At 59.8% G+C, this 21,635-nt stretch overlaps 1 protein-coding gene across 5 annotated transcripts; it reads right to left on the minus strand.

Moving 5' to 3' along the window:
- Positions 1–812: 812 nt before the first annotated feature.
- C1QTNF1 (C1q and TNF related 1) lies at positions 813–20,864 on the minus strand. 5 transcript variants are annotated; one of them, XM_084983396.1, is made up of 5 exons: positions 20,611–20,864; positions 5,685–5,829; positions 4,689–4,790; positions 3,610–3,749; positions 813–3,053 (listed from the first exon to the last, which is right to left on the minus strand). In XM_084983396.1, the coding sequence occupies exon 5, from the start codon at positions 2,947–2,949 to the stop codon at positions 2,503–2,505; it is 447 nt and encodes a 148-aa protein (XP_084839522.1). In that variant the 5' UTR covers positions 2,950–3,053; positions 3,610–3,749; positions 4,689–4,790; positions 5,685–5,829; positions 20,611–20,864; the 3' UTR covers positions 813–2,502. The 5 variants fall into 5 exon arrangements, with proteins under 5 accessions (XP_084839522.1, XP_084839521.1, XP_020922173.1 ...); XM_084983395.1 differs by having other exon boundaries at positions 5,685–5,832; XM_021066514.2 differs by lacking the exon at positions 4,689–4,790.
- Between the last annotated feature and the right edge of the window lie 771 nt (positions 20,865–21,635).

A 21,635-nucleotide genomic window follows, 5' to 3' on the forward strand; every position in this document is an offset into this window, starting at 1 on the left:
TGACGAGAGAGCAGGATTGCAGTGCCCGCCCACTCTGGCCTGGCCACAGCCCAAGGCTGAGCTCAACTGCACTGGCTCACTCTAGAACCAGGCCAAGGAAGGGCAGCAGCTGTTTGGCAGCCCGCTGGCACCAGCAGAACCAAGGCAGCTTCTGCACCGCCCACTGGCACTCCTCTAAGGGCCCTGGCCACTAACCCAGTTGGCAAATGATGGAGAGAAGAAGAAACATCTGCTCTTCATGCTCAGGCATAAAAGGGGCTGTTGGTGGAGGGGTTCAGACCTGCAGGTTTGTGCCAGTGGGTTGAACTGTGTCCTTTCAAAGGACATGTTCAAGTCCTGACCCTGATGCCTGTGGAGGTGACCTTACCTGGAAATAGGGTCTTTGCAGATGTAAGGAAGCCAAGGCTCTCGAGGGGAGAGTGCCCTGGGTTTGGGGTGGGCCCCGATTCCAGGGACGGGAGAGAAGGGAGGGGATCTGAGAGACTCAGGAACGAAGGCCACATGAGGACAGGGGTGGGGGCTGGAGTGATGCGCCACCAGCCCGGGGACACCCCCTGGGTCCCCTGGCGGCTGGGAGAAGCAATACAGCCCCTCCCCTACAGGGCACCTAGCAGGGTGGTCCAGCTGAGCCGTGAAACGCGTTCCTGTGAGGAATGCAGCTGCTCGGGGCCAGCCAGTGCCCGCTGGGTTCTGATGTCCCCAGGTACAAGCTGAGGGCCCCCGGGGCTCCAACAGACAGGAGGCAGGGTCCCGGGGGGAGAGGACAGAAAGGACGAGGATTTGGTTCAAAGACCAGACTGATGAGGCCACCGTGCTGAAACACACAAGTCCAAGTTTAATGTTTTCTGAAAAAGCGTGGGGGCAGCACAAAGCAGCGGTGGGCGCCCTGCTCACCAGCTCACCCTCGGAAACACAGTTTGTAAAGTCTGACCAGCAGAAGTCCTTCAGAGTAAGGGATGTGCGGACTCCAGACCCCGTGACCAGGCCCAGAGCAGGCGGAGGGCTCAGTCAAGACCAGGGCTCACAGGTCTGACCAGCGGGAAGGGAGCCTTCTGCAGGGCTGAGGGCCCTGGGCGTCAGCAGAGAGAGGTGGGGAAGGGCCGCCAGGCCAGAGCACCGGTCCAGGCAGCGCCCCGCTCCGGGTGCCCCATGGCCCCCTCAGAGTGGGGCTTCTGACCTCAGTGGTTACAACACGCCCTCTCTCCTCTCGCGGAGGCTGAGCCACACTGGAGCTCCAGGGACAGGCGGGGGGGGGGCCCTTCCAGCCCTCCCCTGCTCTGGAAAGGCCCCTCCTGCATCGTCTGAGGCTGCCTGTCAGAGAGGCCCCCGGCGTAGGGGTACTGGGGGCCTTCCCTCTGGGAAGTGTAACTCTGAGATGGTGTGCCAGGTTTTCTAGAAAACGTTCTACAACCATGACACTGCTACAAATCAGAGGCACTGGTGCCTTCCACGGCTGATCCGCCTGCGAGGAGGGACAGAAAGCCAGGGCCAGGGTGACAGGTGGGGAGCCCCTACCCAGGACACGAACAGAATGAAGCAGCACCATGGGGGGCAGGAGCAGGGCCATCGGGGTGGGCAGGACCAGGGCCAAGGGGGGGCAGGACCAGGGCCTTGCCAGGATGCACGCCTCTGCTTGGCTGGACTGAGCTTTGCTCCTCATAGAACTGCCTGCAGGTCTGGGGCCCCTGGGGTCCCCAGCTGCTGCCAGGAGCCTCAACGTTCCATCAAGCGGGGTGCTTCTCCCAACCCAGAGACCACAGCCGAGGGCTTGGCTGTCCCTCTGGGGAGTGACACTTGCTGCCCAGCCCAAACCCCCTCACTGTCGTGGCTCAAAAGACTGGCTGAGCCCTCGTTCAAGGCCACGGGGATGTCCCCAGGACATGGATGTCAGCCAGCCGTCCCCCCAGAAGGTTCATCCATGGCCTGAAATATTAAGCCAGATGTGATTTCCTGGTCCCCTCCCCCACGCCACCCCGGCCCCCTTCCCCTGTCACCCTCGGCATCCACTTTAGAGCTTCTCTTCCAAGGAGTCTCCTGCAGCCTCGAGCGGCTGCAGCCCTCCTGGAGCCAGCGGGGCTGGCGGAAAGGCAAACATAACAATATGCCTCACTTCTTTTCCGTGGCTTACTTCGCTCCCTTCACAACCTCTGGAATATTCCACAACAGGAGCAAGGGTGGTTTCTTCTGGGACACCCTGGCGCATGCGGGGTGAAGGGTCACTCAAGGACACGCACACAGAGAGGGGCTCCCGCGAGCCCCACCGACTGAGTTCTTCTGCAGTCACGGGAGGCCGGTGACCACAGGGTCGATGTGGCCTCCCACGCCTGCGAGGGTGTCGTGTCGACGCCAAAGCTGGGGATGTGGGGGGGGGCAGGAAGACTGGCCGGGGCAGGGGCGGCCCAGGGTTGGCAGGTGCTGGACCGCGGTGGGGGGCACCAGGCGGGCGGGCGGGGCAGGGCGGGGGGGCGAGGGGAGGCGGCGGGGCAGGAGGTGCGCGGGCGGCTAGGGCTCGGTGGCGGGCTTGACCAGGTAGCCGCTGAAGGTGATGTAGGTGTCGAACTCGTCGCTGAAGATGGCGTTCTCGCGCTCGCCCTTGAAGAGGCGCACCCACACCTCGTCCTGGTCCCGCAGCTCCAGCATCAGGCTCTGGCTCTGCATGATGCTGCGGTCGCTCACCTGCGCGTACAGGATCACCACCTCCTCCGCGTTCTTCATGATGTGCAGGTACGTCTCCTTCTGGTTCCAGGTGTGCACGTTGAGGCTGAAGAAGTAGACGCCGGGCACGTAGCAGTAGAACTTCCCGGTGAACATGTTGAAGTGGCCGTAGAGGTTCACGAACTCCGTGTCGAAGATCACCGTCTGGTAGTAGTCGTTGCTGTGCAGCGGCTTCTTCCGGCCCACCGAGAAGGCGGCGTAGTGGTTCTTGCACCGGTCCCCGGGGGCCCCCATGGACCCCTTTTGCCCCTTGGGTCCCGTGTGGCCCCTGGCGCCTGCCGAGCCTGTTTTGCCGTACTTGCCCTGCAGGCCCCGGTCGCCGCGGTCGCCCTTCTCACCTAAATGGGACGGAAAACACGCGGCATCAAGCAACCTCAGCGATTGTGCTATTTTCATCCAGAAGCAACCTTTTTTTTTTTTTCCCTTCTGGAAAATCCTGGCAAAGACAAGGGAACATATGGGTTTATCCAAAAGCAAGAGGCTCAGCAGCCAGGCCCATGGCTCCCTCCGAGCAAATGAACTGCAGACACAGGGCCTGGGCCCGGGGCGCTGGGACCCCGGGCTGCATGGGAGGTGTGACCTCCCCCTCGGTTGTGCCGGGCTGTGCAAGGTTTTCTGCTGCTCACAGGGCTGCAAACCCGAGGCTTGTGTGCAAATGCAGGTGGGGTGAGACCCCAAGCTACCCTCAGGCTGCTTCTCTTCTGGCCCCCTTTCCACCCTCCTCTTGGAACGGGGCCCGAGCCTCAGAAACAGAATTTCCTCCTCCCCCTGGATGACAGCGAGCTTCCGCTAGGTGCCCCCTCCACCTAACTCCCTCTCCTCCCCCCACCCCAGTGGGGACAGAACAGTGCCCCTCTCCAGGGAAGGTCCCCTCTGCTGGCGTCTGCACCCAACCTTTCAGTATGGTGATGTTGATCTGTGGCACCGGGATGGCCTGGTACACGGGAGTGCCAGGGTCACAGCAGCGGAAGCACCGGGAAGCAGGGGGCTCCTCGCCCTGAAGGGGGCTGTACGTCTCACGCTTTTCTTCAGCCCTACGGGAGTAAAGATGTCATTCTGAAAGCCAGGGGTCCTCAGAGCCGGGAACTCCTCTCTCCTGCTGCCAGAGGGCCTGGGGCACCTGACCTGCCTTCTCTCACCTGGACGTGTGAGGTTAGCTTTCCCTCCACAGAGGCCGCATGGGCTCTTGGCGAATTCTGAGATCTCAGTGGCGTTTCAGAAAGAGCCCCCTGCCCCCTGTTAACAGCAGTGACGGTCATGGAAACAAAGGTAACAAGAACAGCAATAATCTGAGGGCCTGGCAAAATCTGTGTGGGAGAACCGGGCAGGTCCAGGAGGGGTCTTTAGATGACACGAGGGCGCCGTGTCTGGACATCCACAGTATGCATCTAAAATTCTAAAAGATGTTATGTTAAGCTGACTCGTTTACAGATGAGAGTGCTCCACCGGACCTGCGGGATTCTTTTGAGCTGCAGCAGCTGGAGACACTAATGTTTACAACCTGGCATCTGGAAACCAGCTTGGGGCGGGGGGAGGCGGGGCGGTGGATGGTGACAGCTCCACACTGCCACCTCTCGGCGTCGCCCTGCATTGCACTTTGCTCTCTGCAGCTCTCGGGCTGTGACAGGACCACCCTGGAGGCCGCACCTTCCCTCTCAAAGGGCCAGCTCCTTATCTAACTCTGCTCCTGTTTTCAAACCCCAGACCATCCAGGAAATAGATCTACATGCCCTATATTCAGCCACCTACAAGAAGTTTCTATCTAGAGATATGACATGTCCCAAACTGATGGCCTGTCACTGCCACTCAGGTCTAGAACTTCTCTTTTCAAACCCAGCATCCGCATCATCACCAGTTGCCCAGAATGGAACCCTCAGCCTCATTCCGGATGCTTCTCTGGCCTCTCCACTCCATTCTGAGGACCACGGAATCCTGAGGCGTCCAGCCCCCCCACGTCCACAGTGTGGACACACCTGTTCTGCAGGGCTCACCGCACTGCACGGGGTCGTGTGCTGTCCCCCCACAGCCTTGGAGTTCCTGGAGTCCGGGGACTATGTCATTCTCGTGTGTGTCCCCTGTGTCCAGCAGGTGGCCAGACCAAGAGTGGCACCCAGTCAATGTTTGTCGAATGAAAGGCGGAAGACGAGGAGAAAGAGAAGAAGACAAAGAAGAAGGATGTTACTTTGCCCCCAGGCCTCTACAATTCTGTCACACCCGGCACAGCCTGACGCCTCGGGTACCAAGTCAGCCCAAAGCTCACAGTGACGAAGACACTCAGAGCCCGCGTCGGGTGTCCAGGACCTCATGTTTGAAGAATGGCATCTTCATGAGTAATCTTATGCATGTTGTATATCCCTGCAAAATACCCCCAGTCTCCTGCGGCCTATATATCATTGAAGGTTTTACATATATAGAGACAGGGCCATGCGGAAGGAATTCCTAACTTCTCAAGGAACGCTGTCACTTCCTGTGCCTGTCTTCAGCCATCGTCCCTCATCTTGCATTGTGATCAGAGGTCAGGGTGGAGGGCACCAGCTCCCAGCCCAGCATTATCCCTGCCCCTTCTCCCAGGTGGAACCTGGAACCCTAGCAGATATTCTCAAAGGACAGGCGAGAATGCAAAGAAACTGAGGGGGGGTGTCTGCTTTTTTTAGCCGATGTGGCTGCAGAGCCGCATGCAGACCCACGTTCGTCCGGGGTTGGAATGAGCCTGGGTTACTGCCCCCGGTTTCCGATAAGGCGTCTGGGTCACTGAAAGGAGCGATGGCACCTCTGTCCCCCAGTGCCAGCACCTAGTCTGGGTCACTGAAAGGAGCGATGGCACCTCTGTCCCCCAGTGCCAGCACCTCAGTCTGGGCTGCTCCTCCTCTAGCCTCAAACAGGTCTCCCCCAACCCCAGGTGCCCTGGACCCCAGGATCCCCCCACCCCCGCCGAGCCAGAACACCTGCATCCACACCGCACCCCTCACCTCTCAGTGCGGTCCAGCGGCGGCTCCTCGGTCCCCTCCTGCCCCCAGGGCGCACGGCCCAGCACCGGGCCGCCGGCGAAGGCCAGCAGCAGACAGCATGTCAGCGTGAGTCCCAGCCCACGGGAGCCCATCTTCCTGGCGAGCCCTGCTGGGGAGACACACACGAAGGAGGGGGTGGGAAGGGCCCCACGGGGGAACCAGGGCTCTTGGACCCACAAAGCTGGGAGTGCTTCTCCCACTGCTCCTCCTGGAGGCCGACCGCACTCCCGCTCATGCACTCACACTCACACATATACTCACTCACACACTCACAAAGCCCAGTGCACATTCATGCCCAACACACACGCCCACTCACACACCTAGCACACATACACAAATACACTCCATACACAAAACACTCAGTGCACTTGCACACACACACGCAGACCACACTCTCGCATTCACACTTGCACACTCCACACCTGTGTACTCCTGTGCACTTGCCCACGCGTGTGCACACTCACGATCACAGGCACACGTGTGCCACACTTGACATGCACGCTCTCAGCACACTCACACTTACAGGCACAGACTCTTCGCACACCAGTCACACACACACCACCGTGGATCTCCACCACAGGCCACCTGCTGCAGGTGAGTGTGGCTCTGCCCCGCCCCCACACCTCCCAGGAAGGACACCCTCCCCACTGGGGATCATGTCTCAGCCCTGTGAGGATAATGAGGAAAATCCTGGACGAATCTGGGGGGACGGGGGTGTCACTGGCTAGTGACTCTACCCCAGCCTGTACTTTGGGGGCCGGTGGGAAGGCAGGTGCCGACAAGTCGCTCTCTGGCCACCAGGGGGCGCACCAGCAAGCGTCCCGAGCTGTGCTGTAGGGGCCTCTGCCCAGCCCAATGAGGGCCGTCACGGTTACGGGAACCCAGCCCCTGGTCTCTCCCTCACAGTCCTTCCGTCCAGGCTTGAAACAGTCCTTCTAGAAAGAGATGTCCACGGGGGTTCCCAGGGAACCCATCAGGGGGCAGTCCTTGGGCTTCAGACAAAACGTCCCACGCGGTTTTCCCCGTCGGGCGTCGCCCTGGATAACCCAGGCAGTGGGGTTGACACCCGTGGGGAGTCAGGAGTCTCGCGTGGCTCTGGGGGCTGGGAAACCTCCCCATCACGAGAGGGGGGCGGCGCGGTGCAAGGGTGGTCAATCCCAACCCGTTTTGTTCACCCAGGCCTCCAATTTAACACCTAAAGGGCCGACAAGCACACCTAATTGGCCCCCTGAGCTGCACGGTGAGCTAAGGGAGGCCCGGGAGTAAGGACCCCTCCCCCACCTCCCCGCGGGGGGCGGGCACAGGCGTCGGGGGTGGGGGCGGGGGGGGCACTGAGCATCAAAGCGGGCGACCAGCTCCAGAAGGTCCCGTCTGAATCTTGAATCCCTCTTTCATGTCTAAGGAACACTGAAATACGGAGGCGGATTTCTGATTTTGTCGGTAATCGTTTGCCCACAGGAACGCTCCTTTCTCGGCCTTGGGCAGCCATGGCCGCTGGGCAGCTGCCCTTTGCTCGGAGGCTTCGAAGCCGGTGAGGGCACAGCCCTCTCTGCTGGGCCCACTCTGGACTTTGGTCTTTACCCTCCGTGTTAGTGGGCTCACTCTTTCAGCTCCACGTCCGAATGTCTGGTCACCTCCGTGTCGGAGCCCACCCCGCCAGGTCAAGAGAACCGGGGTGGGGGGAGGCGGGCAGAGGCCGGGGAACCAGAGCCCAAGGCCCGCCAGTGCACCCTCTGACCCGCCCTTCGGCCGGCTCTTCAATTCTCTGCATGACCCCGTCCCCACAGCGGATTCGCTGGGCCCCTCCTCCGGGTTCTCTGCCTCCCAAGTGTCAGGGCCCAGGGACCTTCCCAGTGACGAAGCATCAGCGTGGACCAGACCCCCATTCAGAATGTCCGCTGCCTCCCTTCCTCTTGCCAGTGAAAGCGTGTGCATGGACGTGTAATTTCTGAAATATGCCCTTAAAGACTCCCTCCCTCCCCCTCCCCACCCCTTCTCCTTCTCTCTCTCTACTGCCCATCTGTCATTTCTCCAGACGCCTTGCCAGGGCAGTCACCACCCCCTCCGTGGTCCGTCTCCACCCACTGGCTGTATTGCACAGCGCCCCTGTCCTGTGTCCTGCAGCGTGCACCCACCTCACCTGGGAGACCTTGTGAAAATGCACCTCATTTTCGGCAGCGCCGGGACAGACCTTTTCAAAAAGCACCCCCCCACCACCCCCGGTGCTGCCGAGGCACCACACTTGGAGGGCCAGGTTCCAGCCACGCCCCCAAGCTCGCGGCATCTGGCCAGGCTCACCCTTTCTCCTCCTGCCTTCTGCGAATCCCCGAGCTAACAGAAGCATCCTTTCAGCTCATCCTCAGAGCCCTCTAGGTGAGGGCTCGCTCTGAGGACACTGCCTCATCAACAGCTGTGACCCCGTCGCAGGCCTCGGGTGGACCTGGAATGAATCCTTTAAGGAGACAGGATCCGTTCGTTATGATACCAAACTAACCAGTGCAGACCCTGCAACACTGAGACGTCGGATAACCTAAGACTGCCCAATGTTTCAGCAGTGGGGGCTGGATTTGAACTCCACAGGCTGCCCTCGGATCCCATGGGAATCCTACCTAAGACCCAAGTCAAGGGCCTGAGATTCCTCCTCAAGGCCTCCCAGATCCTCACCTGGAAAACCCCTCCCTCCCCCGTTCGGCTGGCGTTTCTCACATTGTCTTGTTCCGCGGGGCGTTTGCTTGGGCCTGTGAGGCTGCGCGCCGCAGGCCCGGGACCTCCTCCGGGCCGAGGTCTTGTTCACCGTGCACCCGCCCGGCCTCCTGCAGCGCCCTGACCTTGCCTGCTGCTCAGCAAATATTTGTCAGATTGAATTCGGCACATGTGTCCCACTCCTTCTGTATTTCCTCTGCTTGTCCTTGGCACCTTGGTAATGTCTCTCTTTCCCTTTTCAGGGGCGAGCTTGCATCACTTGAGAGGAAAAGAGGCTTTCCTTTCTTTAAACATTTTGGTCCCCTGAATCCAAAGTAACATATATTCATTTGGGAAAAGGTGGAAAATAACAGCAAAAAGGAGGAAACTGCTACCTCGGATTCTTTTGTCCCCAAGGTTCCTCAGCCTTGGCACCACTGACACTGGAGCTGGATCCGTCTTTGTCTTGGGGGGGCTACCCTGTGCACTGTGGGGGGTTTACCAGCATCCCTGGGCTCCGCCTCCTAGATTCCATCAGCACATCCCCACCCCCAGCCGGGACAACCAAAGTCTCCAGACTTGCCACGCATCCCCCAGGAGGCAGAAATCCTGCCGGTGGAGACTCAGTCCTCTACCCACGAGAGAAGCACCCTTTCCGCGCTGGCATGTCTCTAAGTCTGGAAAGGGGAGTTTCTGTACCTGGATCGGAAGGGATGGGACCGGGATGCGGCCGGTACCAGCTGATGGTATCAGTGGGGGTGGGGCACGCGACAGCCCAGCCCAGAGTCCGAGGCGCCGGGCAGACGGCGTGAGGGCAGCAGAGGCTGGTGGTTCTCCTCAAGGACCTCCTCTTTGGAGCCAAAGCAAACCCAGACTGAAATCTTTCCTTCTTCAAAAATAGCTTCAGAACCATCTTTACCAAGTCCCGCAGCAAAGTCAGCATCATGACATTATGTTCATTTCACTCCCTTTTGGGCAAAACCAGTATTGCCCAACAGCTAACCAAACCTGGCTCCAGCCCCCTTCAGCGAGTTCCAGTGAAATGAAGTCCTCTGCAAGGGGGGAGGCTTCGCCCCCAGAACGGTGACTCAGGAGAATGTCCCGTGCTCAGGGAGGCAGGTCCGGGAAGTGGCCCCCCAGGACTCCTTGGCCAGTGGTGTGTAACCCTCTCGAATGTGGACCCTCGTGGTCCAGTCTCCGGTCTGCCTGGCAGTCAGGCGTCTGGGGCCAGTTCCAACATGACTCAAGTTCTGGACCTGCCCATCCCGGGCCCTGCAAAGACGCTCATTGGCCAAGCTCCGTGGCAGTCCCACGAACATTTTTTCTCTCACCCACTCGGTTCAGGCTCTGTGGCTCCTCACCTCCTGACACTTCAACCCTCCCCATCTCCCTGCAACTTAACCTCCCTCAACAAAGAAGAGGCCCCTCTGTGGTGGGCGGGAGGGAAAAGGCAGAATTGGGTCAATCGCAGGGTCTGGCAGAGGACAGGCCATGCGAGAACACTTCCTTGTCAATCATGTTTATCCCTCCCCAGACCACAGATGGACCAGTGGTGCATCCTTTAAGGAGACAATATTCATGTCCAAGTTCAAGTTTTCTTACATCTGCTTAACATTGGCCTGATCATTTGTGGGGGCGGGGGGCACCCATACCCATGTTTCACGCCTGCGTTCTTTTAACTATTGAAATACAGTTTATTTACAGTATCGTGTTAGTTTCTGTTGTAGATACAGTCTGGTCTGATTCAGTTATGCATATGTATATATACGCTATAAGAATATATATATTCTTTTTCATATTCGTTTCCACTGTGGTTTATTATTGTGGATATTGAATGGAGTTCTCTGTGCTCTGCAGTGGGACCTTATTCGTCTATTTCATACACAGTGGTTGGTACCTGCTAATCCCAAACTTCTCATTTATCCCTGCCCTACCCCCTTTCCTCTTTGGTAACCAGCAGTTTGTTTTCTGTGTCTGTGAATCTGTTTCTGTTTTGTAAATAAGTTCATTTATTCATGTTTTAGATTCCATGTATAAGTGATATCATAAGATATTTGGCTTTCTCTGACTTCCTTCGTTTAGTATGAGACACTCCATATTCATCCATGTTGTTGCAAATTGCTTTTTGTTCTTTTTCATGGCTGAGTAGTATTCCAGTGTGTGTGTGTGTGTGTGTGTGTGTCTGTGTGTGTGTGTCTGTGTGTGTGTGTCTGTGCGTGTGTGTGTACCACACTTCTTAATCCATTCATCTGTCAGTGGTCATTTAGGTTGCCTCCATGTCTTGGCTATTGTGAATAGTGCTGCTATGAGCATAGGGGTGCATGTATCTTTTCAAATTAGTTTTCTCCAGACACACGCCCAGGAGGGGGATGGTGGGATCACATGTCATGCCCGTGTGCTGAGAGGAACCTCCCAGGGCTCAGCCTCCACGTGGTTGCTTTTTGTCTTGATGCCACACCCAGCCCAGTGCCACTTGACAGAAGCGTTTTATGAATGTGGTTTTCCCCTTAATCCCCATGGGGTAACCAGCTATTCTGAGAGGCGAGAAGCCTAGACTCTCCCTGGATTAGAACGAGCTTAGAAGACAAGTCTAGGATTTCCCATCGTGGCTCAGCAGAAACAAATCCGACTAGCATCTATGAGGACGCAGGTGCAATCCCTGGCCTCACTCAGTGGGTTAAGGCTCCAGTGTGCATGTTGCAGACGCGGCTCGGATCCCGTGTTGCTGTGGCTGTGGTGTAGGCCGTCACCTACAGCTCCAATTCGACCCCTAGCCTGGAATCCATATGCCTCGGGGGCATCCCTAAAAAGACAAAAAAAAAAAAAAAGGAAGAAGAAGACAAGTCCAAGGACCCACGTGGCTCGGGAATTCCCTCTCAGCAGAAAGCTGTGCGCAAGCATGGCTGCCTGGAGGCCAGTGATGCGCCCAGCTTGTGCAGGAGCTTGGCAGGCAGGGGTTCCACTGAAGATTCAAGGTCACCATCCAGTGAAGGAGACAGACACGCACCCAATCACAGCTCAAGACAAAACGGCAGATGTGGACTCAAAGCATGACACGCTACACCGGTGCTGTCCAGGGCAGTGGCTGCTAGCCTCCTGTGGCTCTTTCATTTTAAACCAGTTAAAATTAAATAACATTCTAAATTCTGTCCTCGGTCACGGCAGCCACATTCCAAGGGCTCAAGAGCTACCGGGAGCTGGGAGCCACCACACTGGATGGCGCAGAGCAGAACGTTCAGTCACTGCAGAAAGCCTTGTGGGCAGCTCTGCTCTAGTAAAATGAAGGGGGGGGGGTGTTCGGGGAAGGAGGACCTAGGAACAGACAGCAGGCCCGAAACCTGGGACTCATCTACACTCCGCCGCCCCTGTATCCGCCACACCGAATCCTCTGCGCTGCTTCCGGAAGGTCTCTGCTCCCCTCCTCCCTTTGCCTGGATCTGATGCTTTCCAGGAGCGCTGGCTGTGTCCCAGACCGCAGTCCACCCAAGACAAGTATCTTAGGCTCCTCTCAGACCAGGACCTCACCCCCAAACCTTACACATTTCTCCCGAGGAAGCTTGGCATAAGATAGGACTTTCTCCCACACCTAACATCTTCTAGGTCAAAATGCGACTTGGCTCCACGTCGAGTCACTCCTTGTTTCACTGAAGCCCCAACCATCCCTCAGCCTGGCCAATCCTCCCGCCACCCTCCCAGCCCCTGCATCCTCCCCGCCAGAAAGGAAGCCCTGCAGCTGCCCCTTTCTGCTTCGACATCTGGCGGAAATTCTCCTGTTGGCAAGCCCAGAGCTCTTCAGCTGCCGCAGGGGGGCCCCCGGCCGCAGACCCTGGGTGCCCAACCTCGTGTTGGGGTGTCCCTCTGCCCTGACCGCAGTCAGGCTTGTCTCACACGCGACATCTGCTCTCCTCCCTCGGCGGCCATGCTCACACCCACTTTCCAGGTACCAGACCCCCGGCGGACGCGAGGAGGCAGAGAGAGTTGGGGTTTGCTTGCTGATCCCTGGAGCCCCTTTCGTATCTAATTTCCCTGCTGCACCTGGGCACCCGCAGCCGGCCTCGGGCCGCTCCGGCTTCCCCTCGGCCTCGCAGAGGGAGCAGAGTGCCAGCGTGGGCACCCTGCCCAAGGGAGTTCCCCTCAATCGGCCTGAGCAGCGCCTTCCGCAAAGAGGAGGAGGTCTCGGCACCCATCTCGCTGGCTCAGTCTCCCTCTTCTCCCTTCTCCAAGAAGCTGTTCTCTGGCTTAGAGGAAGAGAATCTGTTTTTAAGGATCGGTGGTTGGCTTGGTTACCTCCACAGCCCAGGGCCGGGGATGGAGACGGGGGCTTCCAGGGCCCCCTGCTCGTTAATAAGCGAGGTCTTCCTTCTCCCGGCTTGGGGCAGAGCAGTGACGGAAACCCAGGCTGCCCTCCCCATCCTGGACCAGCTCCATGCTCTTCTGGGGCGACCCCCTGCGCCTGGACCGGGAAAGGCGCCCCGGGAGCTGAGAGCAGACCCTGCGGAAGTTCCTGCCAGGGCCCTGCAAACTAGGAGGCCACGTGGGCGGCAGGCGGCAGGCCTTCGGGGGCGCCTGGCCCGCCCAGCCTCCCGGCGCAGACAAAGATCCCCTTGACGCGCGCCCTGTCCCCAGCTCACCTCCCAGCTGGAAGGCCTCGGGCGGCGGGCTCGCCCCAGCTTTGAGAGCCGCGCGAGAGAGAAGGTTACTGACAGCTCGTGCCTTGCCGGAGCCCGCGCTGCAGGTGGCCTGGCCCGCAGCCCGCTGCCCCGGGACGCGACGGCTCCCGAGACGGAGGAGAGAAGCTGGGAATCCCGCAGCCTGTGCCCCACGGCCTGGCCCTTTCACAAGCAGCTCAGATGTTTCTGGGGTGTGGGGGCCTGAAAATCACTGGCGCGTTTCACAGCCATCTCGGGGGGAGGTTTGGCAAAAGGCGGAACTTTGTCCCACTGCTGAAGGCTTCGCAGTGGAACTCAGCACCCAGTCAGTCCCGCCGCCGCCACCGGTCCAGCCCGCACGGCCAAGGAGGAGATCACCAGCGTCTGTCTCCCACGGGTGCTGCAGGGCCCCTGCCGGCGATGACCAGCCACCTCCCCGCCCTGCTCCGGCCACCTTGTCTCCCAGTGTTCACCCTCCACAGCCTCCCCTGGGAGATGGGAGACGTCCCGGCCGGGTCCTCAGCCCTCAGCTCCTCTCACTCCAGACCCATCCGCCTCTTGTTTCCTATGCGATGGCTTCAGCGGCCGGCTCCTTGACTCTCGGCCCCAGCAGGTGTCCCTGGACACCGAGCTCCAGGCCTGTGCTCTCTGGCACAGTGGCCGCTGGCCCCTGGGGCCAGCTAAATGAATTCCTGTGAAACCAAGTGCAAAATTCCATTTTCGGCCACTGGGCCAAGCCCATTCTAAGTGGCCGTCCCCTGGGACAGCACAGCTGGGGGAACCTGTCCATCCTCGCTGGACAGCGCTGCCCGCCGAGCACCTGCTCTTCGCCCTGTCCTGAGACACTCGAGCCCCCCAGTAGCCCGCTGCCTTCTCTTGTGGCCCCCATGCCCCCCTGCTCCTTCTCCTGGAGGTTGGCGCTGTTCAGGCCGGGACCCCAGGCCGGCATCCAGAGCCTACAGACTCCCGCCCCTGTCCCATCACCAGGCGTCCTGACGGTCCCCCCCAACCCCCCGCCATCCTTTGCGCTGGGCCCCGTCTCCCATCACCTCCCATCACCTCCCAACCTGCACACCAGAGGCAGCTTTCAAACCTGCAGATCTGATGGCCACCCGTGGCTCAAAAGGCTTCCCACGAAAATAACAGAAAGGTTTAAACCCAGAGCTTCACCGTCTGACTCCCGCCTCAGCTCTGGCCCCGTCATCCCCACCCCCGCACATGCATCCTCCACGCCGGCCATCGGGGACCACTGGACGTCCCAACACAGGCCACAGGGTCGGGTCCTCTGTCTCTTTCTCTTGCCACCTTCTCTGTCACTGTGTCCTTCAGAGCCCAGCCCGATGCCACCTCCTCCAGGAAGTTCCCTCCCCCAGCTTCTAGCCCAGACCAGGCTGCCACCGTCGGCTTCCTTGCCTCGTCCCCTCACAAACCAGGGGGTCCAGACCCAGGAGAGGTGTCTCATTGCACTTGTGTCCCCGTGCCTGGCATCTGACTTTTAGTTCGGCCCGACCTCCATTCTCACTTTCAGCCCTTCCCAGGCAGCAGAACCTTCAGGCCAGTGTGTTGAGAGCTCTCTGTGATTCAGGACTGGTGGTTCGGGGTGGGGGGAGAAGGGCAGTGGGGAGAGTGACCCAGGGCCCGCTGGTAGGTGCTACTGAACACGGAATCCCAGTGGGACCAGCTAGCCATCTTTCCTCAGACGGTCCTCTCATCAGGGCCCGGAAAGGCCACCCTCTGTCAGCCAAGGTTACAGACCACCCGCATGTCCCACGAAGCGGTCTAATCAAATGAATTATGGTGAAAACTAAAAACGCGGCGGTTGGTCAGGGTGGCAAACTCAATGCCCTCGGCCTGTGCCTGGGGGCTGGGCGCGTGCAACGGGGAGGGGCGGAGATCGCAGGGAACCAGGGAAAGATGCGTGCCCCGTTTAAAGGCGTTTAAATAATCAATATACGATGCTGGGGGTGGGGGCATCTTCTGCCAGCAGCCCCAAAGACTGACCTCTGTAAACAGACATGGAAAGACGTTCATAAAACAGTAATAAGTGAAAATGCAGGTTGAACACAGCCACATGCCCACACGAGAACACATCCACGCACGTACACGCGATCACAGAGAGCCGAGGCCACCCACCTGGCCGCTGACAGCAGTTATCTCTGGGTGATGAAAATACGGATATGCCATTTTCTTATTTCGGCATCTTGGGGGGTTTCCCCTAGTAGAATAGTCACATATTTTTTTTCACATTAAGGGCGCATCATTTTCCACTTAGAAAAATGACAAATAAGCCCCACCCTGGGACTAAGAGAGCATTTTGTTTATTCCGGGGAATTTGAGACTACACGCAGAAAAGGAGCCGGGGGAGGGCCTTGGGGATGTTGCGGCAAGTTTGTGGCTCAAGCGTGACCGCGTGGACTACAAATCACCCTCAGGCTGAAGTCCACGTTCTTCCATAAGTGTTAATGGAGTGCCTGCTGTGAACAGGACAGAGGGCTGGATTCCAGGGATGCGACAGAACCAGAGGAAGATAGAGCCCCCCCCTGCACCCCCGCCGCGGGGCAGCAGGGCCCTGGGGTTGCCGTGGGTATCAGTTACACTGGGGGAGGCATCCAACAGGGACTCGAATCAGGCCAGCCAGCGAGAACAGGGGATTTGTTTTGTCTTCGAACACCAGTCACTGGCATGCTTGTTACTGCAGGAAGCCGCCTACTGCCACCAAACAAGAGCAAATGGAGCCAAATCCTGGAGCCCATCATCAGGACTAACGTCCAGGCGAGTTCAGGGCCCAGATCAGCCCTGTCATCCACCAGATTCCTTCTAAGAAGGCTCTGTCACCACTGGCTGAACACCTGCTACGCGCCGGACTCTGGGCACAGCTTTACAGATGCTACTGAACTTGGTGCCTGCAGCCACCTCGATTTCTCAGAGGAACAGGTGGGCTCAGAGTGACGGGGCCACCACCCCAGGTCCTGCCGGCAGGTGCTGGAGCCCAGGTGAGACCCAGGTGTGTCTGGCAGCAGAGCTCCTGCTCCTTCCCCTCGAGGGGCCTCCGGGAAGATGCCGGGGAGGGCGGGCTCATGCTCCCACCTGCCGGCGGGCGTCTATTTGCTTAGTGATCGGTTCCGGCGAGAACAGCGGCAGGGGCCCCTGGCCCTGGGGAGTTTCTCCACCAGCCAGGCCATCACCCTGTCCTTTAGCAGGTCGCTGAGGGCCTACCCCGTGCCAGGCCCCACACGGGGCACCCAGGATGGTGACAACTGCCTTCATCAGAGCCACGGGCTGAGATCTCCCCAGCCATGGAGTTTGACTCCTCAGGGTTTAGGCACAGAATCACCAGGAACCCCCTCAGCCTCAGGATGGAAGGGGCATTTTCAGGGCACTGCTTTGCAGGGTGGAGAGAAACCAGGACGTGGGTGAGCTCTGCGGGGCATGAAGGGAGAAGCCCACACAGCACAGGGGTGGCCAGCATTCCCCCAAAACCCCCTGCCCTCAGATGCTCAGATGCTCAGGGGACTGAGGCCAAGTGTGGCTGGCCAGAGGGACCAGCGTGAGGAACCAATGTTGGGGCTGCAGGGAGCATGCCCCGTGTCGGCCTGCCCGTGAGGGCTGCCTGGGGTCAGGTGTGGGGCCCCAGAGCAGAGGGCCCTGCAGAGAGGGAGCCGGGAGCAGGGGATACAGGATGAGATGGAGCAGAGGGGGAAGGGCAGGCCCCGGGCTCTAGCCCGGCTCCCCCACTGCCCCGGGGCCTGGCCCTGCTGGCTGTGCAGACCTGCTTTCAGGGTCACCTCGGGCCGCTTTACAGAGCCCTGGGCCTGCTCTCACAGCTATTCCTTAAGGGGTGGGGGGTGGGGGGTCCCGAAGGCCGGAAGAGAGCCACGGCCACCACCTCTCACCAGAACCCACTCTAGACTCTTCACAGGCAGAAAGGGCCCAGTGCGTCCCGACACAACGCAGTCCCCAGCCCCGACCCCCAGCCTCAGAAACCCGCAGGGCAGGGCCGCAGGGCCCAGTCCAGCCAGTGTCTGGCCTGCACCCGCCTGCGGCTCCACCAAGGCTGGCAGCCTTCCCAGAAGAGGTCCTTTCTTTCACTGGTCCCCAGCGCAGAGGGCGCCTGCTAACCAGATGTCCCCCCTCAGGGAGGGGGTTCAGGGAGGCCAAGAGTTTGGGGCCTTTCCCCAAGTGTGGATCCGTCAGCGGCCGGGTCTGACCCAGCACAGGGCACCAAGAACTGGCATCCCGTGCTCCCCAACGCCGCCCCCCCCCGCCCCCGGCCGGCCCTGCCCGTCTGCTTCTTTTCCCGTGCTGCCTTCCCACCCTGCCTGCCCACAGTCTCCTGCTCTGCTCTGTCTCATTTCAAGGAAAATTCCTACGTGCGCCAGGGAGGTGGTCAGACACGGAGGCACAGCCTGGCCCACAGCCGTCCTGGACGGGCCCAGATGCCTGGCCGGACTGCACCAGTGCCGTCCACAGCTGGAGACGGGGTTGATGCCAGGGGCCTCTGGGCAGGCCAGGGACACCCCAGTGGGCGGTGGGGGGGGCCTCTGCCCATACCCAGCCTGCTCTGAGCCCAGTTCTGGGAAGGGCACACAGGCAAGGATGGGGGCTTCATGGGGCCCAGGGGCCACTCCCATCTCCAGCTGCCCAGGCACTGCTCATTGTAACCTGGGAGAGGACCCAGAGACAAAGGTGCCCCCAGAGGGCTCAAGAGCTCCCACTCCTGCTCCCAACACTGAGCAACCCCCCCCAAACCCCTGAGGCAAGAAGACAGAGGTCAGAGGTCATGGGCTGCAGCAGCAGAAGATGGATTGCTGGGCTTAGGGAGGAGGAAAGGAGCCAGTGTGCCCACTTCTGCACGTCCCCAGTTAAGCACAGAACTGTCCCTGCCAGCCCAAGGAAGCCTGGGCAGGGCCCCAGGAACCCCGAATCCTGGGCCCTGTGAGACTGGCTCCTTGGGCTGCCCCAAGGGCATAGAAGGAAGCACCCGTTCAGGCTCGGATGGTCCTTTTCCAAAACCTTCTCCGAGTGGGCAGGTGACCCCTCCTCCCACTGTGTGAGGGTCCGGAGGTGGCCAGGGTCTGTCCATGCTGCCTTGTCTCATTGGCTTTAGGAGAAGGCAGGTTTCAGCAGGTAGAACCGGGAGGAAAATCATCGCCCTCGGCCCACATGGTAGTTCCGGCACCAAGACAGAGCCCCCCGGAGGCCATCGTTCCCATGCGGGGTCTCAGGGCTCAGGCAGAGACGAGGCTGCTTCCCAAACACCCATTTGTCTCTCCCATGGATGGGCAGGCAGAGTGGCCCCGAGCGGTCAGCAGAGCGTGGGGACCACAGCAGAAGGGAAACTTTCTATTCTTCCTTCCCTTTGCAAGTTGTCACCTCTCCCCCAGGGCCCTAGAGCCTCAGCCACCTCAGGTTCAGGAACAGGGACACGCGAGGGGCCGGCCCCTGGAGACAAGAACACCGTGGCAAGCCCACGTCCGGCGAGGATGCCCGGCGGCATGACTGTATCTACGAAATTCTTTTCATCTTTGTTTTGATGGATGAAGTTCAATGCCAGAATATTTGGTTTGTGAGTCATGCTAATTACAGCTGGGAGGGGAGGGCAGGAGGCACCAGGAAGAACAACAGAAAGAAGCGTGTTCCAAAAACATCATGCTGAGCTGGTTGCCCTGAATAGAGAGGCTACATCCCCGGAAAGAAGAGGGCGCTGCCTGTGCACTTCCTGCGGCCTCGTGCGTCGGCCTTCTCAGCACCCACCTGCGAGCATGACCCTCCTGTCTGGCTGCACCTGGCTCAGACGGGCGCCGTGGCCTCTGGCTGAAAGATGGCCCATCCAAGGCCTCTGGCACCTGCCATTCTCCCTGTCCTGGCCTGCCGCTCACCAGCAGCATGTTCCATGGTATCTCCAGAGACTCAAGATGGGCGAAAGGGAGAGAGAGTGCCAGATGGGAAGGCTGGAGATCCCGGGAAGCAGACCCTGGCTGTCCTTACGGCCCCAGGGGACTTCCTCGGTGGGCAGCTGGGAAACAGAAATCTGGAAACTCGCAAAACTCGGGTTCCAGCCTCAGCTTAGAAAGCTGTGCATCCTCAGGCAAGTCACATCCTTTCTCTGGGCACGGAGATGCAGATTTGAGCATCTTGGGTCCTCCGTCTACTGCCTCTGGGCTAATCGCAGCCGCTCTGAGCTTTTCAGGGCTGACAGTGTCATTGGTAGAATTGCTGAGAACCAGCATTTGCACATCACTTCCTGAGCGGGAAACACACACGCACCTGTGGCCGCCATTACTGTCATCGCCACTGTCGTCGTTAGGTCACCCCTATGTTCATCTTGGCACTCAGGTCAGGAGGGAGAGGAACAGGGGTGGGAAAGGGCAGCTCAGTGCTCTGCACCGCCCCCCTGCCCCGGTCTCCCCTTCACTTGCTGTTTCCCACCTTCCTGGTCGGCAGGGACTGCGAGCCGGCCTCGCAGAGCATGTACTGCTTCCCACAGCAGGCTGCTCCCTGCAGCTCGGAGCCAAGTGCCTGTTGGAACCTTGCACGTGGGGCTGGCCGCGTGCTTCCCTGAACTATAAAAAGCAAAGGCCTCGCAGCCTCTGAGGACCTCCCACCCTCCCCCAGGGACCCAGGATGTAGCTAGCCGTTGAGAAAGCGAAGTTTCTCAGGACACTCCCCATGTTCAAAGCTTGGAAGAAGGAAGCTCCCAGTGTGCCAAACTGCCCCCATTCTTAGAAACCCAGGGAGATAGAAGGGACAGAAACCAGTCACAGAGAGAGGCAACTTCCTCCCACCCCACCCCCAAGTGGATTGGGGGTCCGTGAGTGCCCAGGGGATACCCAGGAACTGTCCAGGCATCAGCGGGGGCAGGGGGTAGTGGGCCGGATGTGGGAGCTGGGCACAGGTGGGATCACACCTGTGCGGTGGTGACGCCTGGAAGAGCTGGGTTGTCCTTGGAGATGCACAGAGAGGCAGTCTGGAGGCTCAAGAGCAGCCCAGCCACTCGGGTCTAGACCAGGGCTACATTTAGGGCTACAGGCGGCCCAGAGGGTCCCGGGAAAGAGATTATTTTTTCCTGTCCAGGCTGGATCGTGTCCAGGAACAGCAAGGCCATTATAGACCCACGACCAAAGGCAGCATTCCCTGTTCTGTCTGGGGTCCACGTTGCCCACAGGCAGGGCTGGCTCTCAGGTGGTGGGCGATATTGGGGTGGGGGTCCCCACCTGGTGCAGAGGGGCCTTGAGTGTCTTTTCTTTTCACACCCAGAGAAGAGTGAAGCAAGACAAACACCCCACGGAAAGGGGAGGTACCATCGCTTCTGGCAGCAGCTGTGTGCCGCAGAGTCCCCCGCCCCCCGGCCACCCCCGGCCACCGAGGGCGACTGTGGCCACTGTTGTGCCCCGTGGCACCTCCGCCACGGCGGGAGTAGCAGGAACCGGCGCTGGCCCTTCCCGGCAACTCCCGGTCTTTCTGCCCCTTTGCCACAGCTGCCCCGGCCCCTCCCAGCCCCTCCTCTTCGCCACCCGCCCCAGGAAGGTGTCTGCTCCGCCTGCCAGGCCACCTACCTCCAGCCACCAGCGTCCAGGAGCGGGGCGCCCGCGTCCTCCCACAGCCTCTCTTACAGCATCTCCCAGCGGGGCAGCCTCGTCCCGGCCAGGTCGGGGGACGACCAGACGGGCCGCCGCCGGAGAGCAGGCGGAAGGGAAGAGACTCAGAAAGGGGGGGCGCGGTGCGGGGGCAACAGCCGGCCCTTGCCGCCGGCACCTGGATCTCCCCCGCTCCAAGGTCTCTTTGACCAGAAGCGGAAACGCGGTTTCTCGAAAGTAGAGGAAGAGCTGAAGCAAGCAGGACAGACGCGTCAAGAGCAAACCCCGGCCAGATGTGAGTGGCCGCGGAGCCGCGAACGCTCCCAGCGCATTTTATCCAAACAGCAGCCGCTGAGGATTAACTGTGTGTGTGCCCGGAGGGCAGGGGGAGCCAGCACTGCCCTCCCCCGGCCACCCTGGGAGCCGGCCCAGGCGGAGCACTGGGCTGGGGGTGGGGCTCCGAGTGTCTGGAAGCCCCTCCAGGGGTGGGGGGAAGCTGGGGGCCGGGATGAGGAGGGTTGGGATGGTAGGCGGGCGGTAGGGGGATGGGCGCCAAGGAGCTCAAGAGGCACCTGCGGCAAATCCTCTGGAAAAAGGGTCCCCAGATGGTGGCAGACCTGAGACATCCACGGGGTCTGGGGACCACGGACAGGTTTGGGGGAATCTGTGAACCCCTAAAAGAGAATGCAGAATTGCCTGCGTGCACGTGTGTGTGTGTGTACACTTGTGTGCATTGTTGGCAGGCACAGTTCAATGCTCTGATCAGATTCTTAAAGGGTTCTGTGATCCAAAGGTTAAGAAGCCCGGCTGAGGGTGCAGACTTTCCGGAAGACACGTGAATCTGGGTGAGGCCAGCAGGAGGTCAGCACTTCTGTCTCTATCAGGACTTTCTTTCTTTTTTTTTTTTTGCTTTTTAGGGCCGCTCCTTCGACATATGGAAGTTCCCAGGCTAGGGGCTGAATCGGAGCTACCGCTGCTGGCCTACACCACAGCCACGGCAACGC

The sequence above is a fragment of the Sus scrofa genome, chromosome 12 (assembly GCF_054392235.1).
Source record: "Sus scrofa isolate SSC_HxYL_T2T_F1_AM1 chromosome 12, Sscrofa_HxYL_maternal_Yorkshire_Landrace_v2.0, whole genome shotgun sequence".
NCBI classification, from domain to species: Eukaryota; Metazoa; Chordata; class Mammalia; order Artiodactyla; family Suidae; genus Sus; species Sus scrofa.

Coding starts and splice junctions, on each gene's coding strand:
- C1QTNF1 (XM_084983394.1), bottom strand. CDS start 9,351: ATGATGCTGACTTTGCTGCGGGACTTGGTAAAGATGGTTCTGAAGCTA. Junction 5,830..9,104: donor TCCCATCCCTTCCGATCCAG/GTACAGAAACTC, acceptor TCTCCCCAGCAG/GGCTCGCCAGGAAGATGGGC. Junction 3,054..3,609: donor CAACATCACCATACTGAAAG/GTTGGGTGCAGA, acceptor CGTCCCATTTAG/GTGAGAAGGGCGACCGCGGC.